This window comes from Pelophylax lessonae (genome assembly GCF_965119305.1).
Source record: "Pelophylax lessonae genome assembly, chromosome: 1".
In the NCBI taxonomy this organism is placed as follows: domain Eukaryota; kingdom Metazoa; phylum Chordata; class Amphibia; order Anura; family Ranidae; genus Pelophylax; species Pelophylax lessonae.
This window is the reverse complement of record NC_138768.1, coordinates 392,550,985-392,575,193: the sequence shown is the minus strand read 5'-3', so window position 1 is coordinate 392,575,193 and position 24,209 is coordinate 392,550,985. Positions and strand designations below refer to the sequence as shown.

Sequence of the window (24,209 nt, the reverse complement as noted above, 5' to 3'; positions counted from 1 at the left end):
CCTATTTTATTTTGAATTATACTTAAGCAGAAAGGCAAGGTTGGCAGACCTCCCCAGGCAGCTCTAAAGCGTCCTGCAAAACCTGTGCAAGAAAAAGAAGTTGCTGATAAGAAAAGGAAACTAGAAGACACTGCTGAGGCAGAAAGGTGACTTGCTGATGACTTTTTGTTTTTGGTGTTTGTTTGTTTTTTTTTTTTTTTTGTTTTGCGTGTTACTGTTATTTATACAAGGTTTTGGGTTCTACCTCCTTACCTAAGGTCATTTAGCTGGAGGCCTCACTCCTTAACTTTTTTTTACATTGACAGGCAGAGAATTGGCTTATCTACACAAACATGCAAGTAGGCCTCTTCCTATGGGGGCACTTGTGTGTGCTCGTTCCGGAGCTCGCTGTTGCTTCCATTGACAGACAGCAGGACTCGGCCCCGCGCCCTCATCACTGGCTTTGATTGACAGCACTGGAAGTAGGGATGCACTGAAATTTCGGCCACCGAAATTATCGGCCGAAAATTAGCCTTTTCCTTCTCATTTCGGCCGATAATGGGTTAACAGTGCGGAAATTAATATGGCCGCCGTGAGGAAGGAGGAGGGCGCAGGGCAGGTTTTAAAAGTCCCGCCTCTGGCCAGCCGCCCGCCTCTCAATGATGTCCCTACTACTATGATCTACTATGATCTCTGCATATTAATGAAGGGACATACCAGGCGGGAGGGCGGGGCGAGCGGCCGTTAATAGATATAACTATGTGAGAGCTTCACTTCCTTGTCAGCGGAGATACATGCCTGACAAGGAAGTGAAGCTCTCACATAGTTATTAGCGGCCGCTCCCCCCGCCCGGTGTCAGATCAGATCTCATTCACACACAGTCCCGCTGAGCTGACAGGAAGGATCACATAGTTATATCTATTAGCGGCCGCTCGCCCCGGGTCTCACGGGGAGCAGAGTGCTTTTCTTCCACAGGCTAACAAGGGTACGGGCTTCTGTCGCAGACAGGGTTCCTCCCTTTCGGCTCACAAACTGTTTTTTCTTCCCTCGGGGACAGTCGATGTGGCGAAGTCTTCCTCGGCTGGTTCCAAACGACCCTGGTCTGGCGAACAAGAGATTGTTTTTTTTTCCAGACCTGTGGAATAGGCCTACTCAGCCTGAAGGTGTATCCTTACCCATCTAGGGGGTGGGGGTGCGTCCTTGCTGGTTCTCGGACCTGCGGCTGGCCCAGATCCCAGCCAGTTTGGTTCAGGACATCATGCAATCAAGTTGCAAGGTCGAGTTTCGATCCGTTTTTTTTCAGGTGAGGTTTTCCCTTCCAATGTACGGCTGTCCTCGGATCGCTTGCAGGCGCTCTGTGGGGAAGTTCTGGTTTCAACAAGTTGGACCTACTGGACCTTTTTGATGGTTTCGTGCGGTTCAATAATTCAAGATGGTATCGGTTCCCACGATGGTGGCTTTCCTACATCAGAGGGATGCCTGGTCTCCATAGACATCAAGCTGCCTACCTTCACATCCCGTTATGTTCGGGACACGTACGGGTTCTCTGTTTTTTTGCCGTGGGGAAGAATCTCTATCGGGTTGTGCCGTTATCCCTTGGTCTCACTTCTACTACTCAGGTCTTCGCACAGGTGTTGCCTCTGGTCCTGGTGCTGTTGCGGTAGCAGGGCGTATCGGTCCTGGTCTCCTGACCGATCTGCTTCTCCCTGTGGAGTCCCCTATGGTGCTGTCAACTAAGTTGGAAGTCACCATGAGAACTCTGGAGGAGTCAGGTGGGTTCTGAAACTACAGAAACCATCCCTGGTCCCTTCCATGACACTGGACTATCTGGGCCTGACTTTGGACTCGTCCTCAGTCAGGGTGCTTCTTTCTCTGTGGAATAAATCTCTTGGAACTTCAGACTGCCTTTCGACTGTTACTGTCCCGCACATGGTCGTTCCTTCGGACCTGCATGCTAGTTCTGGGGCTGGTGGTGTTGTCTTTCAGACGGTCCCTTTCACTCACTCCCTCTCGGGATCCCCCAGAAGGCAATCCTTCTTGAATGGGACTAGAATCCAAACTCTCTGGACTTGCGGATTCGGCTGAGCAGGGTGACCAGGGAGTCTTGATCTGGACTCCTTCCTCCCCTTTTTACTGGACAATTGTCACCGCGGATGCAAGCCTGTCCGGGTGGGGTGGAGTCCTCGGCAGGTTCTCTGGTTCGGGAGTATGGTCCCTAGAGGATCCAGGTTACTGATTAGAAAAGATAAATTCGAATTCTGTGTTTTAAACCTGGGATCTTGCCAACATCCCTGATGAATATGGAACAACAATAACCCCTGAGGATTGGGACTTTCAACGGCAAGAATCAGGACTTGAGTATGAAAATATATAAATTTTATTCCACATATAATAAAGATAAATTATACATAATCACATATCAAGTATATAATAAAAACAAGGTCATAGATACGTCTTGGAACCAGAAGGGTCTGAGGTGTCTGGATCGGACTAGACGCGTTTCGGTCCAAATGCCTTTCTCAATGGTCCACAAAACACCAGAGCTCAGACTAGGAGCATAAAAGGTAACAATGAGTATAATACAAAAAAATGAGTATAAGGTTAAATTTAACATGTATTAAACAATGTTAAGAGCGATGTAACACAAAATTCATTATACATAGTGTTTGTCGTATTTAGATGTAACAAAGAGGGGGGGCAAAAAATGCCTCTATAATTACGTACCAGATATGTAAGACCTCTGTGAAATCCAGGACGTGAGACCAAAAGGATGGGCCTTGGTGGATGAGAAAAAGGCCTTCAATTGACTATGGCCGCAAAGAGTATATGCTAATCAAATTAGGTCTATACAGGATAGACTAAAGCAATATGTTAATATTTGTATGGGTTTCCAGGGGAGATTTCAATATTTGTAAGCCAAATACACAGTGGTATGGCAAATGACGGTGAGAAAGGAGCTCCACGGACAGAAAATCCCACGAGGATCTCCAGAGTGAGGTCAGAAACGCACAGGTCATCTAGAAAGTTATGAAAAGATATAGAAGAAAAATTCAATGAAGTCTGTCTATCATGGAAAATAAAAGGGAAAGTAGGACAGGATATTATGGGTACAGGATACCTGTAAAATAGTAGTAGAATAGATATGTCCCCCGATGGATTTATGATGCTGGGACGTGTCCAGCCATGCATCCCTGTTGACATGGAATATGTCAAGCCTGAAATCATGAGGGATATCAAAGGGTAAATAGATAGGGAGTAAATACAAAAATAGAAAAAGGTCTCGTTTCTCAACGTGAGTACTGCAGTTGGTAGGAGAAAAGGAAAAGACTAAGTAGGGAAAAAACTGAGTAGTGAGGAGGAATATGGAAGCAGTATGTAGTCTGGAATAGAAGTTACTGAATAAGAGAGAAAGTGGTACTAGTAGGAGTATCAAAGGGTGCCCAGGTATCGGAATGAATATTAGCCAGAGTTCAATGGCGGAGAACAGATATCCTAGGAATCAGAGATAGAAATAGCTAAGTAAAGGGAAAATAGTCCCAGTAAAGGTCTCAAAGGGTGCCCAAATACCAGGAATAAATATTAGCCAAAGTATTGTGACAAAAGCGGGTCCTATGAGCAGTTTTAGAAAATCCAGGGAGAAAGTAACTTACCTGTATAGGTCTGTGCATAAGAGTAATGGCGGCGCGCTCTGAATAGAGCGCGGTCCGCCATTAAGTACGCCGGCGCATGCGCCGGAGCCTGCGTCCAGTCTCCTCCCAAGGCGAGTGCGGACCAATAGAGGTCCCCCGTGTCTGGAGCGCACAGACGCCGCCCACACAGGGTTGGCCGCGGCGTGTGTTCCGGGCACGCCGACGCACAATGTCCGGGTCTGAATCTCCGCCAAAGGCGGGATCAGGTGACCGGTGACGGGGCGGGGGAACGCCCCCATGTGCGCCGGGGGGAGAATCTGTACGGGGAGCATACAGTGTCACTGACACTAAGCTGCAGCTGAGGGGACAAAACCAAGACTATAGACATATAAACAAGGCAAACTCTATGTTTACATAAAGATACAAAAATGAAAAGACGGATATCGATTAATAATGGATATTTTGCAATAGCATTTAATAGGGACAGGAGCAAGAAACCACTGCAGGAAAGGTGTATTGAATGGCCACATATTTACATGAAGAAAAGGCAAATATAAAAGAAAAATGTGGATTAATATTGAATACTTTGAAATAGCACTCAAAAAATCGGAGCAAAAAAGCTACTGCAAGGAGGGTATATTGAGTGACCACAAAGTGGTGCTTGTATATTGTGTGATGTGGAAAAATTAATTTGTTCTATATATATAAATGGGAAGGAAAAAAGAAAACCTATCCCATATATTATGGGTATTGGATGTGTTGAGGTGATTTTCAAATGAGGCATGAATTATATTTAAAGACATTACCCCAGGATATTGTCATAGGATGATGTCCTCAAGGGGGAGGAAAAAGGGGGAAATAGTGTCCAAAATGTAATGGGCATATATGTACTTTTGGTAATTTTAAAATGAAGCAGATATTGCACAGAAGAGCATTACCGCGTAGTGTTATCGTTTAACCACAGATAGATTATGGATCCCATCCCCCTGATGAGAACCCTTCAAGGAAGGGCTTGAAACTGATGTTTTCGTTAAGTCCTGGGGGGATGGTAGCTCTAAGGTTGTGGATCCATCTGGATTCCCTCTGTAAAAGAGTTTTGTCCCAATCTCCTCCTCTGCTGCTGGGGTGCACACGGTCAAGGATGACAAAAAAACAGCGTGGGAAAATACCGCTGTGTGTGGTCAGGACATGTCTCCCAAGAGGGAGATCAGGATTGCGTTGGCGCATACATGTAATATGTCGTTGAGCTCGTTTATGGAATTCATTTTTTGTCTTCCCGACATAAAAGCACCCACAGCAGCAGAGGAGGAGATAGACTACTCCTATCGTTTGACAATTGGAAAAATGTAGAGGTCTATATGGGGAACCATTAGGCAAAATTATATTGGGGTCTGTACAGATGTATTGGCATATATTGCACCCTCCACACTTAAAAGTTCCTAGGCGTTTACATGGATCTTGGCGAAATTCACCTGTGTATTCACTTTTAACTAACTTGTCCTTGAGTGAACGGGTCTTGCGATAAGTTATCGCCGGTTGGTCAGTAACAAAGGGATTAAGGTGTGGATCACATGTGAGTAAGTGCCAGTATTTGTTAAGGACATTATAAACTCTGTCATGTTGTTTCGTGTACGAGGTTATAATACGTGCCTGATGTTGGATCTGATTGTTGTCACGTGAAGTTTTGATCGATTTTTTGAATATGAGGTCTTGTCGTTGTTGCGATTTGGCCCTACGATAGGCCTTTTTGAGGCAAGTTTGTGTGTAGCCTCTAGAGGTCAATCTTGTTCTAAGTTTATCTGCTTCCAACTTGAAAATGTGGTCTTCAGAGCAATTGCGTCTAAGTCGCAAATATTGCCCGTAGGGGATAGACTTTATTAAAGGAGCTGGATGAGCACTAGTTGCGTAAAGTACTGTATTGGCGGCAGTGGGTTTTCTAAATAGTGTGGTAGTAATGTTTCCTAATTGATTTTTATTGATTGTGATGTCCAGGAAGTCAATGGAATTGCTATTGTAACTAAGGGTGAATGAGAGGTTAAAATTGTTTCTGTTCATGGAATGAACACAGTCTAGAAGTAATTCCTCATTGCCTGTCCAGACAATGAGTACATCGTCAATGTACCTATGCCAAGCCAATATGTGCTGAGTGTATTTCAAATGTTGTTCCTCAGAGAGGAAAGAGCGTTCCCATTCCCCCAGGTACAGGTTGGCGTACGATGGGGCACAACATGTCCCCATCGCAACGCCCTGTACCTGGAGGAAATGGGAACCATCAAAAGAGAATACATTACGAGTAAGAATGTATTCAAGTGATTGTAGAATAAATTTTTGTGTAGCTGGGGAATCTGAGTTGGATTGTGTGAGGGCATGTGCGACCGTGCGGATACCCTGCTGGTGGGGGATGGAGCTGTAAAGTGCTTCAACATCTATGGCCACCAGCAGGGCATCCGCAGGGATCGACATGCCCTCCAACAATTGAAGGAGGTGTATGGTATCCTTTACAAAGGAAGGAAGAGTTTGCACGAATGGATACAGTTTGCTGTCCACATACCTGCTTAAGTTTTCTGATATACTGCCCCTACCCGAGACGATAGGTCGTCCAGGCGGGTCGTTTTTATTTTTGTGGACTTTAGGCAGACTATAAAAGGTAGGAATAGTAGGGAATTTGATTCTCAAATAATCCCAAGTGGTTTTATCTATGCAACCCGTTAGGTAACCATTGTCCACCAAGGCATAGAATTCTGCAAAATACTTATCAATGGTTGTTCTGGATATTTTGTGATACCAGGTTGAGTTATTGAGAATTTTCCAGCACATATTGGCGTATTGTTGGTTATGCATAACGACTATATTGCCCCCCTTGTCGGAGGGCTTAATAGTCAATTGTAATTGTTTGGTGAGGGCAGTAAGTGCCTGGTTTTCTTCTAGACTGAGATTAGAAGCTTGAGTCTGAGGAGAAAGTTTGATTTTCTCAATGTCTTGGGATACCAACATGACAAAAGCTGCCAGATTGGTATTACTATTTAGGGCAGGAAATTTGTCCGATTTTTTTAATCAGGTTACTGATTACTGTCCTGGAGCTGAGAGTGATCTGGCTTTGCCTAGTTCACTGGATCGGGCACCTGCAGCTATCCGATGCACGTTCAGTCGCCTACGCCTCGACCGTGCCTTATGTCATTCACCAAGGGGGCACCAAGGGTGTCCTTGCGGACTTGGAAGTGACCATTCTTCCTTGGGCAAGAGTGCCTTGTTCCTGCTCTCTGCTGTTCCCTTTCCAGGTGTGGAAAAATTGGCAGGCGTATTGCCTCAGTCAACAGGCCTTGGATGCAGGGGAATGGTCCATTCATCCGGAGGTGTTCCAGCAGTTTTGTCTTCGTTGGAGGCACTCTGGACGTGGACCTGTTGATGTCGCATCTACAGGATAGTGCAGGGTTGTGGCCCGCTCCAGGAACCCTCTGGCGGGTGCAATGGTATCACCATGGGTTCTGTCATAGGCAAGAACATTCGCTAGGTTCAACAAGACAGATGCTGAGAAGTTTGGCATGGTCACCTGCGCAAGGCTGACGCCAGCATGGTCATGTGAGAGTGCTCATGGATGGGTCAAGGTCAGTGTTATACCTAAAGGGTTTCACATGTACTGTTACTTTAAGGCTGGCTCCACCCAGGAGTGAGGACAAGGGTCAAGGGGCAGAGTGGCCATCTTAGACACATGTAAGAGATGCATTGTTATACCGAGCTGTCCTGTAATGCATGTTGGAGTGTACAGAAAGTACTGAATAAACAACTGTTGTTCCAGATCAGTCCTGTGTCTCTCACAACACGGAGAATATAACAGTGGTGACGAGGATGGGATTTACAAGGTTACTATCCGTGTTAGAAAAGAGAAGAAAAAAAACTCTGGATTGTCACCTGGATACAAACACCCACAGAGCCCAGCAGGAAAATGTCATTGATCGGGACATTAAGTGAATTTGATGGAGAACCGACATCCTGGAGTTCCTGGGTTGAGAGACTGGAACAGTATTTTGGTGCAAATGAACCCCCAGAGCAGAAGGGAAGAGGTTAAAGAGGAAGTTTTCAGAACAGCTGTCAAGCCAACAGCAGCAAACTGGAAATATAGACCCTCACCAAGCCGGGAGTCAGCTTGCTACCGTTGTGGGAATACAGACCAGGATCACAAAATCTGCCGGTTTAAGGATCAGTTCTGTCATAATTGTGGAAAGGCAGGCCATCTGAAACGAGTCTGCCGTAGCAAGAAGGTGCGAAATAAACAACCTCTGAACACCAGGACAAAGGCATATATGGTGGGAAGATGTAAATAGTCATCGGAATCCGAGAATGAGGAAGTGCTCCACAGATTGGACATACATCGTATGCATTCAGCACCCTCAGCAATGACTGTAGAGGTAACCGTGGAAGGAAAGAAACTCAAGATGGATGTAGACACAGGAGCGGCAGTTTCAGTTATCACCCAAAAACAATGGAGAAAACTTCTGATCCGAACAACTGTCCGTCCAACACCAATCAAACTGCAGACATACTCAAAGCAGATACTACACCCACTGGGGTACGTGAAAGTACAGGTATCCTACAAGGGTCAGATGAAGAGAATGCCATTATATATCCTAGAACATGGGGGACCCCCTCTCTTTGGGAGAGACTGGATTGCTCACTTTGGCATGCCAGACATCGCCATAAACCCCTGCAACACCGTGACCATCCCATCAGGAGATAGAGGGATGGGTGGAATCCCTGAAACAGCGATTCCCACAAGTCTTTGATAACCATTTGGGAAAAATAAAGCATGACTGTGTTGGAGGACTGTATGGGACAATTATTAGTTTCTGTTTTATGCCTGTTCTCGTTTTGTTGTTTTTTTTTTTTTTGTTGTTTTTTTTTAGGGATGGATGGAAGGTTTTATACCTGAAGGGTTTCACATGTACAACTTTAAGGCTGGCTCCACCCAGGAGTGATGACAAGGGGCAGAGTGGCCATCTTAGACACATGTAAGAGATGCATTGATATACCGAGCTGTCCTGTAATGCATGTTGGAGTGTACAGAGAGTACTGAATAAACAACCGTTGTTCCAGATCAGCGTCCTGTGTCTCTCACAACATGGAGAATATAACAGTCAGTATCCGCTGCTGCCTTCCTTTCCTCCCCTCAAGTCGCTGCCAAGAATCCTTCGCAGGATCGTGGCGGAGGGGATTTCGGTCATTCTCGTGGCTCCGGACTGGCCTCGCCGAGCTTGGTATGCTAACCTGGTCAAGCTAGCCGCTGACGCTCCTTGGAGAATTCCCCTCAGGGAGTATTTATTGTCTCAAGGGCCAGTCTCCCATCCGGCTTTATGGTCGGTGGCTTGGCTGTTGAAAGCCAGGTGTTGAAGGACAGAGGATTATCTGCTTCAGTGATTCCCACCCTGCTTATAGTGTGGGCAGCGTCTTCTAGGATGATTTTTTTCATCATACGAAAAAGTTGTATATTGCGTGATGTGAGTCTCCCTCCTTTGTGGCCCGGATCTTGGCTTCCTTCAACGGGGAGTTGATCAAAAGTTGGCTTTGAGTACTGTCAAGGGTCAGGTTTCAGCTTTGGCAATTTTCTTCCAAATGCTGTTGGCCACTCGTTCCCTGGTGCATACCTTCTTCCAGGGGGTGTGACACTTGGTTCTTCCGCTGCGACCTTCGTCACCTAATGGTGACCTTGATTTGGTGCAGTCTGTTCTTCAAGACCCTCTGTTTGCGAGTATTGAGGGTTTCCCCAGCCAACCTTATTACAGAAGGTGGCCTTCTTGGTTGCTGTCACTCTGCGCGCAGGGTGTCTGCACTGGCGACATTGTCTTGTCGTTCTCCTTATATGTTGGTTCATGGGGCCATGTGGTACTTTGTTCGGATCCGCCCTTCCCTCCGAAGGTGGTTTCTAGTGTTCACCTGCATGAGGACATTGTATTACCATCTTGTGTCCTAAGCCCCCACATCCTAAGGAATGTGCTTTGCATACTCTGGATAGAGTTTGGGCACTCAATGTGTACTTGGCGACTTCTGAGTCTTTTCGTAACTCAGGTTCACTCTCTGTACTCACAGATGGCCCAAGAACAGGGCTGCCTGCGTCTGCTGCGACTATTTCCAGATGGATCGGACAGTCGGTGGTGCAGGTTTATTTAATTAAGGGTCAGGTCCTACCTTTCCCTGTTTTGGCACATTCTACTCGGGCGCCTGGTGCTTCCTGGGCGCTTCGACATACAGGCATTTGTGCTTCAGGTTGCAAGAGGGCTACCTGGTCCATCTGTTCACACCTTTACCAAATTTTATGAGGTGGATGTGCTGGCATCTGCAGATGCCTCTTTTTGACAGCCAGCAAAGTTTATGCTGGCTGCTGTCTGGAGGGCTTTTGGCCTGCCTTGAGGGTGTTTACTGTTTGTTTCAGGTGGGCCTCATCTTTTGTTCTGATGAGTCCTATGTTGCTTGGTCAGTTATGTTGATTAGCCTTGTGGTTCTTTTCTGCTATTTCCACCCCTCATTTTATGTCACTGCTTTGGGATGTCCCTACTGATATGGATCAGAGAACTGCGTCCGTCAATGAACGATAGAGAAAACTGGATTTCTCTTACGTCCTCCGACGGTCGCCGCCCACTTATACAGTCATCACCAATGGGGTATTGACTTCATCTCCACAGGAGTAACTAGGCAGAAGACTTGTTAAAAACAAAGCATATACATACACACCCATGGGGGCTGTCCCACTGATCCACTACCCCCCTGCAATCAGCCATCCCAACTCAGTTTGTCTTCTGCCTAGTTAAGGAGTAGATAGGCTTCCCTGTGCTGGGGCTACAGTCTCAGCCATCTTCTATTTTATGATTTTTATTTTCTGCAAATGTCATTTTTCTTTGCATTACTAGCTGTTTATTTTGTCAGCGTTAGTCGGATCTTCGGATGAAGACGGCGTTTGCGGAGATGGGAGTCGGACTGGTCGTCCTGGTTCTCTAGGACAGAGGGTCAGATGGAATCCCAGCCTGCCATCGAGTGTTTAGAAGGCTATGTGTTCGCCCTTGCCTCGCAAACGACCCATCCCTGTCCTCAGGGATGCAGCCTGTGAGGTGGCTACCTCACCCGGACGCCTCTTCCACGGTTATCCGTGCACTATTTGGCGTCCTGCGTTTTTGTCTGACGGCACCCCTGCCATCTGAGGGTAGGCGGTTTCCCGTCGATGAGAGGCACCCTACTACATCGGGTACAGGTAATTTCATTCTGTGTGGGGCCTCTGTCTGGGGCTGGCAGTCCAGTGTGTCTGTGTTATCCCCTCATGTCTGTGCGTTTTTGGGGCTCCCTGATCCCGATCCCTGCGGGGGTTTTCTGTCAGTCGGTGCGCTGTGTGGTTTTCTGGGGTCCCTCTCCTGTGTCACTTTAGTGTGCTTTGGAGGTACAGACACGTGTGGCGACCGCTGCGGGGTTAAACACCGCTGGTCCGCCATTTTAGGTGTGGGCAGCATGTCTGGCTTCACTATGGGCGCTTATACAGCATGTATATGGTGTTTTTGGCGCCTTGCGGCGCCATCGTGTGTGTGGCCAAACATTCGTTCCGAGCACATGTCGGCGGCCATTTTACCGAAGCCTCCCATTACTTTCTATTGGCAACCATTTTTCCTTAGCCTAAAGTCTCAGTTCAGTCTATTGCGGTGACATCACTTCCTCCTTTCTCTCAGAAGAACTCGGCTGTGGTGGTAACACTCCTGTGGGGTCTGTCTGTCATTTTTTCCTTGTGCAATCCTTCTGGCTATCAGTTTATCCTGCTTAGGGGTCTGTGTTCACAGTTAGTGTAGCGGTGCGCTGTGGGGGTCCGCGGTGCGCTTAAGGGGCCAGTACTTTTCAAAAAAAAAAAAAAAAAACTTTCTTTTGACATGGAATCTCAGGACAGCAAATTCTCTCCAGCTTTGGTGGGTGATTCAGGTTCCTCTGAATCTTCTACCCTGACTACTTTGTCTGCTGCAGTGGCGTCTTTGGTGTAAAAGGTGGATATTCTGATGACTGAACGAGCGGATAGAAAAAGGCCTAGAATTTCCTTTTCTTCTGATTCTGAATCTGACTTGGTTGCCGTGGGTGGCGTGCCCCTTTCAGGGTCTCGCTCTTCTCTGTCTGAGGGGGAGGCAGAGGTTGCAGGGGTTGATGATTCCCCCCCTGGGACGCCCGAGGAACGCGCAGCTATGGATGCGCTGATTTCTGCCATTAAAGAAACACTCCATTTAGAGAATGAGCCCAATCCTCCGGGCATTGTGTCCTCTTCTGGTACGCACAGGACCCGCAAGGCGGCGCAGGTCTTCCCTTGCCCCGCTGAGTTCCATGCTACAGTGAATGAGCAATGGCGCAGTTTAAAACGCACTTTTGTGGTGCCAAAGAGGTTTCAACTACTTTACCCTTTCGCGTCTCCTACAGATTCGCGCTGGTGTGTGGCTCCTCAAGTGGATCACACTGTGCCCAGATTGAACAAGGCTACTCTGGTTCCCACCGAAGATCACCCGGTATCTAGGGATCCTACGGATAGGAGGATGGAATCACTTGCCCGCCATGCTTACATGGTGGCCGGTTCCATGCTGAAACCTATTTTTGCCTCTGTCATGGCAGCTCAGGCCGTGGCAGATTGGACGAAGATGCTTAGATGCACACTCATGGCTGATTCTGCCCCCCCCCCCCCCCTGCTACCGTGGAGATGGTGGACCAGATTTATCAGGGGGTCATGTATTTGTGCGATGCGGCCTTGAATGAGGCCCCATTAGCTGCGCGCCTGTCTAGTATTGCGGTGCTTAACCGTCGCCTGATATGGTTGAAAAGCTGGTCGGCTGACCAGACTTCAAGGAAAACGGTAGCTGACATCCCCTATGCGGGGTCTCGTCTTTTTGGTGAATCCCTGGATGAATTGGTGAAAGGGGTCACTGGGGGCAAGAGCACTCTGTTGCCCCAGAACCCTAAGGGTAAGTTTTTCTGCGGTAAGCGGGGCCCTTCCTTTAAACCAAATCAGGGGTCCTTTCGTGCCTTCAAGACACAGAACAAGGGGAAACCTTTTAATGGCCAGAGAAAGCCCTGGGCGGGCAAAACAAAATCTGGCCACGCCGGTGCAGCAGCTCAGTCCGCCTCTGCCTGAAGGGGCGCCCTCACCCATTTCAGGGGTGGGGGGACGTTTGCGCGGTGTCCTCCAACCTTGGCTGCTCCGAATTTCGGACAGGTGGGTTCAGGAAATCATTCGATCGGGGTACAAGATTGAATTCCTTTCACGGCCGGCGGACAGATTCTTTCCCTCACATCTTCATTTGACCCCAGGGCGGTTACAAGACCTGCATCGAGCGGTACAGGATCTTCTCGCCCAGGGGGTAATCGTCCCGGTGCCTCATCGGGACAGGTTTCGGGGGTTTTACTCGAATCTGTTCACTGTGCCCAGAAATGAGGGCAAGGCGCGTCCGATTCTGGACTTAAAAGCTCTGAACCGCTTTGTGCGTGTTGCGAAAGTTCCGCATGGAATCGCTTCGCTCGGTGGTGGCCTCCCTGAGTCCAGGAGAATTCCTGGCCTCTATCGATCTGAAGGATGCGTATTTACACATCCCCATTTTCGAGGGTCATCGGAGGACCATTATCAGTTTGTGGCGTTACCTTTCGGTCTTGCTTCGGCTCCAAGGGTGTTTTACCAAAGTGCTGGCTCCTGTTCTGGGCCTGTTGAGGGCACAGGGCATTGCGGTCTTGGGATATCTGGACGATCTCCTGTTGAGATCGAGTGCCAGTCAGAGCCTGCTGCGCGATCTGTCCACTACAGTTCAGACGCTCCAGGAGTTTGGATGGACCATCAACTTTCAGAAGTCGACCTTGTCTCCTTCGGTTCGCCTCCCATATTTGGGAATGGTTCTGGACTCTGCTCAGGCAAAGGTGTGTCTGCCAGAGGACAAGCTCCGGACCCTGCAGGACGAGGTCAGGGACAATGAATCCTCGTCACTCAGGACCTGTATGCGGTCCCTGGGATTGATGGTGTCGGCCTTCGAGGCGATACCATTTGCACAGTTTCACACACGGTCTCTCTAGGCGGAGATCCTGGCCAGATGGGACAGGCTGCCTCAGTCCTTGGAACAGAGAGTGTCTCTGAGTCGCCAAACAAGATTGGATCTGTTGTGGTGGCTCCAGTCCCCGGCGGTGGCGGAGGGGAAATCCTTCCGGCCGTTGCTGTGTACAGTCATTACCACTGACGCCAGCCTTTCAGGCTGGGGTGGTGTCCTGGGCAACCTGTCTGCCCAGGGCACTTGGTCGGTGGAGGAATCTTCCCTCCCCATAAACATACTGGAATTGAGAGCGATCAGGCTGTGCCTGCTCCAATGGTCGGATCGTCTTCAGGGTCGTCCTGTGCGGGTGCAGACGGACAATGCCACTGCGGTGGCTTACATCAATCACCAAGGGGGCACCAGGAGTGCCCGGGCGGCCCAGGAAGTGACCAAAATTCTGACGTGGGCCGAGACTCGCGTCCCAGCGATTTCGGCAGTTCACATTCCGGGTGTGGAGAATTGGCAGGCCGATTATCTGAGCAGCCAGACCCTGGACCAGGGGGAATGGTCCCTTCACCCAGAGGTGTTTTTTCGATTGCTGTGTGCGAAATGGGGATCCCCAGATGTGGATCTGTTCGCGTCACGACTAAACAACAAGGTGGAAAGGTTCGTGGCAAGAACGCGCAATCCTCGGGCAGAAGCCTCGGATGTGCTAGTGGTGCCTTGGCATCAGTATCATCTGATATATGCCTTTCCTCCGATTCAGCTGTTGTCCAGGTTCCTTCGCAGGTTGGCCTCGGAACCGAACTTGGTGATTCTGGTGGCACTGGACTGGCCACGCCGGTCCTGGTACGCGGTTATCGTTCACCTAGCAGTCGAACCTCCTTGGCGGCTGCCAATGCGAGAAGATCTACTGTCTCGGGGACCGATCTTCCATCCTGCTTTACAGTCGCTGGCTTTAACGGCATGGCTGTTGAAAGCCAGATCCTGAAGGACAGGGGTCAGTTCTCTGATCTGATATAGATCAGAGAACTGCGTCCGTCAATGAACTTAAGAGAAAAGGATTTTACAGTAAGTCAAAAATCCAGTTTTTATCTTAATGCGATGAATGCATTAAGGTAGGACATTTTTAGGCTTTAGAACCACTTTAAATCCTCTCTTATATTGACAACCAATTGTTTTGCCTAGTGTTTTGGAGTAAGAACCTGGTTCCCTGCTGGGACATGGAGTTCCATAGCCTTTTTCCTGGGATTTTTCTGGCATCCCTTTTTAGACGTGATTTCTCTTTGGGAGCATATCACAAAAAAATGACATTTTTGTTGCTGGGATGGCCAGAATCTGACTTGTATCTTAGTGCAGACTTTTGGGAAAATAGGTAAGCCAAACACATTAGCAGGAAATTACAAGGGTGTTCTGTGTAGACTGCCTCCTTGTTACTATTTTGCATTGTATTTTACAGAAAATTACAGCGCTGCAGATTTAAAAGGAAAGATGTTTAATATTCAATTACAATGTTACAAAGTTTCTCCACGAAAGTGGAGGTACTCATTTATGACCCGTACATGTGACCTGAAAATCGGACGTCATGTCAAGTTTTTTTTTTTTTTTTTTTTTGCATTCTAGCGGCATATTGATAAATGGAGAGGTTACTAAAGTTATGAAAATCCTCGTACGAAAGAGTAAAAAAATGAAAAGTGATGTTATATGTTGTAGTCAATTTGTGTTGTATTTCTCTTACGTAATGGCACCATCTGCAGGAGCAGGCTACGTAGTGAAACAATAAAAAGCTTTAACTAGACACACCTTTAGGGGCTGTCCCTCTACATTACCCTCAGACACTTAGAGCTTACTAATCAGTTTCTTGCTGCCTAGCTCAGGAGTAGGACCTCTGAGTCCCAGCAGGGTATCCTGTCTCAGTCTTTTACATTTTCTTTGAAAAATGTTTTTTATTTTCCTCACTCACTATCGCTAGCTAGTCAGGGGGAACCTCCTGGAGAACTACAGGCGACAGTCGGGCTGGGCTTCGCACTGGATATTATAGATCCTTATGGTACCGCAGCCTGGCCTACGAGCGTGCGCAGGTTGTGGTCTGCCCAGGCCCTGCCATGATGGTGCCCCGACGGATGGGGACAAGGAATTTTTTTCGCCGTCGGGACTCCCTGGAACGCCCTGGGTTGCAGCGTCCCCTCTTGGCTGACGGCACCCCCTTTCAGGGTGATAGGTGAGACGTATCGGAGCGGTGTCCATGGTATGGTGAGTGATGCTACCCCCCGTGTCCCTGGGACAGTTCTCTGGGGGGGGGGGGGGGGGCGCGATGTGGGCCTACTCCTGGGGATGTCAGGGCTGCGATCTCTGTGGTGTCCCCCCTGGCCGGTCTGGACGGATCCTGCCTCCCTGCTCCTTCTGGGGACGCTCTAACGGCGCCCGCTGCGTGAGACGGGGGGGGTGTAGGGTTATTACCTTGTCATGGGGGCTTCCTATTGTGGATTCCCATGGTGGCCAGGGCCCCTGGGCTCCTGACTTAGGCGCCGTTTTTCGGCTGCCATTTTGGGTGAGGGCATGCCTGGCTGCATCAGAGTTAGGGCAGCAGCCATTTTCTTGCATACATGTGGCTTTGGCACCGTTTTCGGCGCCATCTTGGATGTGGGCAGCCGCATTGTGAGGGCAGCAGCCATTTTCCCTGTGATTTTCCCTATAGACTTCTATTGGCATCCATGTTTTGTGTGGCTCAGGGTGCGGTTCGGCCTGTAGTGGCTTAGGTCATTTCCTCCATCCATATTTTCAGTTGCTGCAGGAGAAGCGAGGAGAGCGGTCTGTTTTTATCTCTCTAACACTATAATGGGTTTTTACTGCCTTGGGCATTGTTCCTCAAGACACTTTGCTTGCTCAGTTGTTCTGACAATATACAGGGGGTCTCCGGCGGCAGTGCGGGATTGCGGCGCGGACCGAGATCACCGATTTTAAAGGGCCAGTGTTCCTTTTTTTGTAATTCTGCCAAATGGAGTCCCAGGGTGACAATTTCACCCTAGATCTTGTTTGTGCATCTGGGACATCCAGATCACCTTCCCTAGCTTCTTTATCTGCAGCCATTGAAACTTTGACATCCAAAGTTGATCTCATGATGTCACATGGCAATGTTCAAAAACGGCTGATGCCCTCTGTCTTCTGATTCAGAGCCTGACAGGGTTTCCACGAAAATTGCCCCCTGAGGGGTCCCTGACACTCAGACGGGGAGGAGTCCTCCGCTGCAGCGCGGGAACATACTTTGGTTGAAGCACTTGTTCGCTCCGTTAGGGAGACTTTGAACATTAATGATGAGCCCACCCTGTCAGGTAAGCGGGTTTCCTTCAGGTCCCGCAAAGCCCAGAAGTTGGGTCAGGTTTTCCCCTGTCCCGAGGAGTTTCACGATATCGTGAATGAACAGTGGCGTCACATTAAGCACGTGCTGGCGGTGCCTAATCGTTTCCAAGACCGTTATCCCTTTGCGGACCTTGTTTTCTATTGTTGGACGGTGTCACCAAAAGTGGACCACGCTGTTTCCAGGTTGAATAAATCCATGGTGGCTCCTGTGAAGGATTCCCCGGTGTCTAAAGACCCGATGGATAGGAGTCGGAGATGGATAGACGCATGGAGTCACTTCCCGCCACATGTACTTGGTGGCGGGCTCACTCCTCAAGCTGGTGTTCGCTTCCGTGCTGGTTACGGAATTGATTAAGGTGCTTATTCGCAACCTGGTGGCTGAGTCGGTTCCTCCGAATCTCATTCAACTTACGGACCAAATGGCCCAGGCCATGGTGTATCTCCTCTGGTCGCAAGACTGTTTGCGGTGGGGATTGCACTCCGCCGCATGGTGTTGCTGAAGAGCTGGTCGGCAGACCATGCCTCAAAAAAGACAGTGTCTGATATCCCTTATTTGGGGGAACGCCTTTTTGGGGACTCCTTGATGAGATTGTCAAGGGTCTCACAGGGGGTAAGAGTACTCTAATACCCTAAGGGTAAGTCATCTCGCACACAGCGGGGTCCTTCAAGGCTCATCGGGGGGCTCCTTTTCGTGCCTCAGAGGCGCAGGAAAGGGGAAAATCCTTCAAGGCCTAGCGGTAACAAGAAGCCCTGGTCTGGGAAGCCCAAGGCCGGTCAGTCCGGTGCTGCGGCCCAGTCCTCTTCTGCATGAAGGGATGCCCTCACCCGGATCAGGGGTGGGGGGGACGTCTGCGTAACTTTCAGGGGCCCTGGTTGTCCCTAATTCAGGACAAATGGGTTCACAAACTGATTCGTTCAGGGTACAAGATCGAATTTTGATCTTGCCCCGCAGACAGGTTATTTCCATCAAATCTCCATTTGTCTCCCGATCGCCTGTCGGCTCTCAAAGGGGCAAGATCATCTTGCTCATGGCGTTATTGTCCTGGTTCCACAGCAGGAGAGATTTCATGGGTTTTATTCAAACCTGTTCACAGTGCCCAGGAAAGGAGGGCAAGGTTCTTCTGATTCTGGACCTTAAGTCCCTGAACAGTTTTGTGCGGGTGCAGAAGTTCCGGATGGAATCCATCTGGTCGGTGGTGGCGTCTTTAAGTCAAGGAGATTTTCTGGCCTCCATCGAATAGGATGCGTATCTGCACATCCCTATTTACGAAGGTCATCAGCAGTAGCTCCGCTTCGCAGTGGCAGAGGAGCACTTTCAATTTGTGGAGAGTGGCAGAGATTCTGTCTTGGGCCAAGGCGCAAGTTCCAGCTATCTCTGCTGTTCACATTCCTGGAGTGGAGAACTGGCAGGCGGACTATCTTGAGTCGTCAGTCCTTGGATCAGGGGTAATGGTCCCTGCATCCGGAGGCATTTCGTCTCCTGTGCGCCTGGTGAGGGACTCGGGAGTGGATCTGTTTGTGTCTCATCTCAAAAAGGTGTAAAGGTTCGTGGCCAGAGCTTGAGATCCTCTGACAGACGCCACGGACGCATTGGTGGTGTCTTGGCACCAGTATCAGCTGATTTATGCCTTTCCCTGATTCAACTGTTGTCCAGGTTCCTCCGCTGGTTGGCGTTGGAACAGGTGCTAGTGATTCTGGTGGCCCCAGACTGGCCTCGTCGGTCTTGGTACGCATACCTCGTCGAGCTGGTCGTATGGCCTCCCTAGCTGCTAATTCTGAGAGATCTGCTGTCTCAAGGGCCGATCTTCCACCCTGCTTTACGGTCTCTGGCTTTGACGGCTTGGCGGTTGAAGGCCAGGTGTTGAGAGACAGGAGTCTCTCTGATGCTGTCATTCCTACCTTGCTGAGAGCTCAGAAGGCTACCTCCAGGAAGTTTTATCATCGTACCTGGAAGGCGTACATTGCCTGGTGTGAGTCGCAAGGGTTGCATCCTCGCTCCTTCTCGGTGGTGAGGGTCCTAGCCTTGCAGAAAGGTGTGGAACTGCGCTTGGCGTTGGGCACGATTAAAGGTCAGGTGTCGGCCTTGCCCATTTTCTTCCAGCGTCCCTTGGCGAATAATTCCGTGATTTGCACCATTATTCAAGGGGTGCGTCATCCGGCTCCTCCACGGAGGGCTCCTTTGCCTCCGTGGGATTTGAATATGGTTTTGTACCTCGGCCTGTGTTCCAGAAAGTTGCTTTCCTGGTGGCTATCATTTCTGCTCGCAGTGTGTCTGAATTGGTGGCTCTGTCCTGCCGTTCGCCTTACCTGGTCGTTCTGCGACCCAACCAATCCTTTCTCCTCAAGGTGGTGTCTGCCTTCCACCTCAATGAAGATATTGTTTTGCCTTCGCTTTGTGCGAAGCCTAAGCATCCCAAGGAATTTGCCTTGCATTCATTGGATGTGATTCGGGAGATCAGGGTTTACCTGTCAACCACAGAGTCCTTTCGAAAGTCTGATTCCCTGTTTGTCCATCCTAAGGGACCTTGGAAGGGTTCAGCTGCGTCCGCTGCAACTATTTAAAAAATGGATCAGACCGACTATTGTTCAGGCCTATTCACTCAAGGGTCAGGTGCCTCTTTTCTCTGTGAGGGCACATTCTACTAGAGCCGTGAGTGCCTCTTGGGCTTTTCGCCATCAGGCTTCTGTGGCTCAGGTGTGTAAAGCAGCGACCTGGTCTTCTGTGCACACTTTTACCAAATTCTACAAGATTGACGTGATGGCATCCTCGGATGCTTCCTTTGGCCACAAAGTTTTGAGCGCTGCGGTTTGTTGAAGACATGTTTTCTCTACTTGGGGTGAATTTGTTGTTCTGGGGTTAGCTCCTTTTGAACGTTTTGTTCTGACCTTGTTGGCACGTTACCGTTCTGTTGGTTGCGTCTTTTCCCACCCCTTACACCTGCACTGCTTTGGGACATCCCAATAGTGATGAAACTTGGAAGAGGCTGCGTCTGTCAGAGGACGTAAGAGAAAATATAATTTTTGTGAGAACTTACGGTAAAATTATTTTCTGAGTCCTCTGACAGACGCAGCCCCTGCCCCTCTATTTTGAGGTTGTCTTACTGTACTGCTTGCTGCGAAACTGATTAGTAAGCTCTAAGTGTCTGAGAGTAATGTCTAGAGGGACAGCCCCTAAAGGTGTGTCTAGTTAAAGCTTTTTATTGAAGTTTCACTACCTAGCCTGCTCCTGCAGATGGCGCCATTACCCAATAGTGATGAGACTTGGAAGAGGCTGCGTCTGTCAGAGGACTCAGAGAAAATAATTTTACGGTAAGTTCTTACAAAAAATTTTCGGAAAACATCTGTACTGATTAAACGAAAATCTTACAATTTTGTACTTTTTGTCTGATTGGATAGTATCGGATGAACTGTCACGATTGTCTCTCAAAAGCTCTGTACTAACAAAAAGATTATCGTACGATTGCTTCGAAAGCTGTATTTCTCTATCGTTCATTGATGGACGCAGTCCTCTGATGCATATCAGTAGGGTTATATCGCCCCCTACAGGAGTAGGACACTAGGCAGAAAGAATTTCTGGCTACGTCTATGGGAAGTCCCTGGTGGTATACCCTCTCTCTTCCTGCATAGGATGTCCGTTTTAATCTGCCTAGTCAGGATTGAAGACCTAGTTCCTTGCTGGGATCTTTGGTCCTGGCATTAAAGTAATTTTTTATTTAGTTTTTTTTTTAGCTAGCTTTTTGTCCGGAATTTTTTTCCTGTGAGATCTTCAAGCAACTATGCCGGACTGGGCAAGGGGCTTAATATCTAGATCCAGTGGTCACCCCAGTCTGGCCAACCAGCGCGTTCAGGCCTTAACTCCTCGCTGGGTTGGCCGCGACATAGTCCCACTGGACGGGGACTGGCCCTGCGATTTAAACGTCTCGCTAGGTCGCACACGACAGGGTCTAGGCCTATGTTGCAATGTTCCGATTTGGCCGACAGCCCCCACACTTCTGTGGCGTGTGGTCTGGTCAGGAGATGGAGCCCGCCTGTGTTCCTGGTATGGTGAGTAAATGTTCCCCCTTCCCTGGTGGATTTTGGGGTGGGCGCGGGCCACCTCCCTGGGATGGTCGGCCCCTCATACTCCTGGGTTCTCTCTGTCCTGTGGTGACCCCCCTCCCCCCCACGTGTGGGACTGTTGGGCCTACTTTTGCAGGCCACATGGGGGCCCGAGAGTGCGCTGTCCGCGTCGCTCGACCGGTTGGGGGGAGGGGGCTTCAGTGGGTTCCCAGGGGGGGCGCCAGCTGGATGGTGTTAGATGTTCTGGCGAGGGGTTCCCCTCTGGGTCCTGTTTGCCGCGTTCCCGCATGGCGGCGCCATTTCCCTGTAGCCTTGTCTATTTCTATGGCGGCGGCCATCTTGGTACACCCGTCCTCGGACATTTTGAGGTGGATTTCTTTGGTGTGATGGCATGTGGGTGTGCCTAGAGGCGTTTTTTGGTGGGAGGAGCCCCTCTCTTCACCCAGGGCAGCTTCCTGGCTACCTTTCTTTTCCTGAGCCGCCGCTGACACGTGCAGACCTTCTTGATCAAATTGCTGCATTCTAGGGACAGTGAGTTGCTGGGGACATAGTCTCTCTCTCTGTGGGGGTCCTTAGCATGTGTCTGACCTCTGGGGGGGGGGCGCTGTAGCGCTATGGGGTCGTTCTTTTCACATTAAAAAAAAATTCTGTAATTTCTCAGTTTGCTGGCAGGTTCTATTAGTGCAACATGGACCCCTCAGACCATGTGTCCCCACTGACCCCCTCACGCAGGCCGCAAGGCCCTCCGGATCTCAACTGTATACCGATGCGATTTCAGCGGTCCTGGAATGATTTGTGTCCCGGGTGGAGGTGGCCTTTAGAGGGCGGAGTGTGAAGAAACGACCCCTGCCGCCTCTTATGTCTCGGATTCTGAGTCTGACTCGGCCTTTAAGGGGGACCGTCTGTTTGGGGCTACCCTAGACGACATTATTAAAGGTCTTACGGTGGGTAAAGAGTACTTTTCTTCCACAGGCTTCCAAGGGTAGGGACCCTCGGTGTAGGCGGGGTCCATCCTTTTCGGGTCACCATAAGTATTTTCAGGGGCAGCCGATAAGGCAAAGCCTTCAAGGCTCCCTCCGGCGGTACCCAAGCGCCCCTCGCTTGGGAGACAGAAGTCCGATTCCGTCAGGCCTGTGGATGAGGCCCCCTGGGCCTGAAGGTGCATCCTCACCCCGTGACTGGGGTTGGGGGACGCCTTTGCCGGTTCTCGGACTTGTGGCTGGCCCGGATCCCAGACAAATGGGTCCAGGAGGTTGTGCAGTCCGGATACAAGATCGAGTTTCGATCCATTCCTCCGGTCAGGTTTTTTCCCTTCCAATGTCCACCTATCCCTGGATCGCTTGCGAGCGCTCTATGGGGCAGTGCAGAACCTGTTAAAGCAAGGAGTGATGGGGTCGGTTCCGCTCGCAGAACACTTTCACGGGTTTTATTCCAACCTGTTCACTGTTCCGAAGAAGAGGCCAAGGTGCGTCCGATCATGGACCTAAAGGCACTGAATGTGTTCGTGCGCGCTCAAAAGTTCAAGATGGAAACTATTTGCACGGTGGTGGCCTCCCTACATCAGGGGGATTTTCTGGCTTCAATAGACATCAAGGATGCCTACCTTCACATACCAATCTGTGCCGCTCACCAACGGTTTCTCCGTTTTGCGGTGGGAGAGGAACACTATCAGTTTGTAGCGTTACCCTTTGGTCATAGTTACATAGTTTGTGAGGTTGAAAAAAGACATCAGTACATCCAGTTCAACCTATGGTGTGTGTGTGTTTGCTGTTAACCGTACATTGAATACCCCTGTATGTTGTGGTCTTTTAGGTGCCCATCTAATAGTTTTTTGAAACTATCGATGATACCACTGCTTGTGGAAGAGAATTCCACATCCTTACTGCTCTGACCGTGATGAACCCCTTACGTATTTTAAGGTTAAACCGTTTTTCCTCTAATTTTAGTGAGTGGCCACATGTCTTATTGTATTCCCTTTCCCTAAAAAGTTTGTTCCTTATGCTAGGGTCCTCACCAGTACAGTATTTGTACATTGATATCCTATCCCCCCTCAATCGTCTCTTCTCCAGAGAGAATAAGTTCAGTGCTTGTAGTCTTTCCTCATAGCTGATGTCCTCCATTCCCCTAATTATTTTTGTTGCCCTTCCAGCACATCCTTCCTGAGGACCGGTGCCCAGAACTGGACAGCATACTCCAGATGTGGCCGAACCAGAGTCTTGTAGAGTGGGAGAATAATCTCTATTTCTGGAGTGAATCCCCTTTTTTATACATGCCAGTATTCTGTTGGCTTTGCTTGCAGCCACTTGGCATTGCATGCCACTGCCAAGCCCGTTGTCCACCAGTACCCCCAGGTCCTTTTCCATCCTAGACTCACCCAGAGGTTCCCCCCCCCCCCCCCCCAGTGAGTAGCTTGCTTTCGTGTTTCTGATGCCCGAGTGCATTACTTCACATTTTTGAACATTAAACCTGATCTGCCATGTAGTTGCCCACCCCATTATTTTGTTCAGGTCCACTTGTAAAGTTTCCACATCCTGCATCGAAGATATTGGCATGCTTAGTTTAGTATCATCCGCAAATACTGAGATTGTACTAGATATCTCCTTCTCTAGATCATTTATGAATAAATTAAATAGGATTGGTCCCAGGACAGAACCTTGGGGGACCCCACTTTCCACACCCGCCCAATCCGAGTACTACCCATTTATCACCACCCTCTGGACTCTTCCCCTGGAGCCAGTTCTCTATCCAGGTACTCACCCAATGGTCCATACCTACATTCCTTAGATCGAAGCTGGGTTAGTGTAGCCCCCCGATTCTTTTGTTAAGACTGAAGAGAAGAAATTATTTAACACTCGCCTTTTCTCTGTCCTCTGTGGCCAAATTTCCTTCATCGTCTTTTCTGGGGCCAATGTGTTCTGGCTTCGCTTTCTTAATGTTTATATACTTAAAGAATTTCTTGGGGTTCTTTTTGCTCTCTTCCGCTATATGTCTCTCGTGTTCTATTTTAGACGCCTTGATTTCACCTTTACATTTCTTATTGCACTCTTTTAATGCTTGAATGCTTCCAATGACCCCTCCGCCTTGTATTTTTTGAAGGCCTTTTCTTTAGTATTAATATGCATTTTTATGTTGGAGTTTAGCCACCCAGGGTTTAGTTTTGCTCTTT

At 49.1% G+C, this 24,209-nt stretch overlaps 1 protein-coding gene across 1 annotated transcript in view; it reads left to right on the top strand.

The window, feature by feature from the left end:
* The window catches only part of PSIP1 (PC4 and SRSF1 interacting protein 1), a 346,309-nt gene that overhangs the window by 218,401 nt on the left and 103,699 nt on the right, over window positions 1–24,209 (top strand). The window contains exon 11 of the mRNA XM_082273564.1: window positions 31–146. Within this exon, the coding sequence (XP_082129690.1) occupies window positions 31–146 (116 nt within the window). The remainder of the gene's footprint in view (window positions 1–30; window positions 147–24,209) is intronic.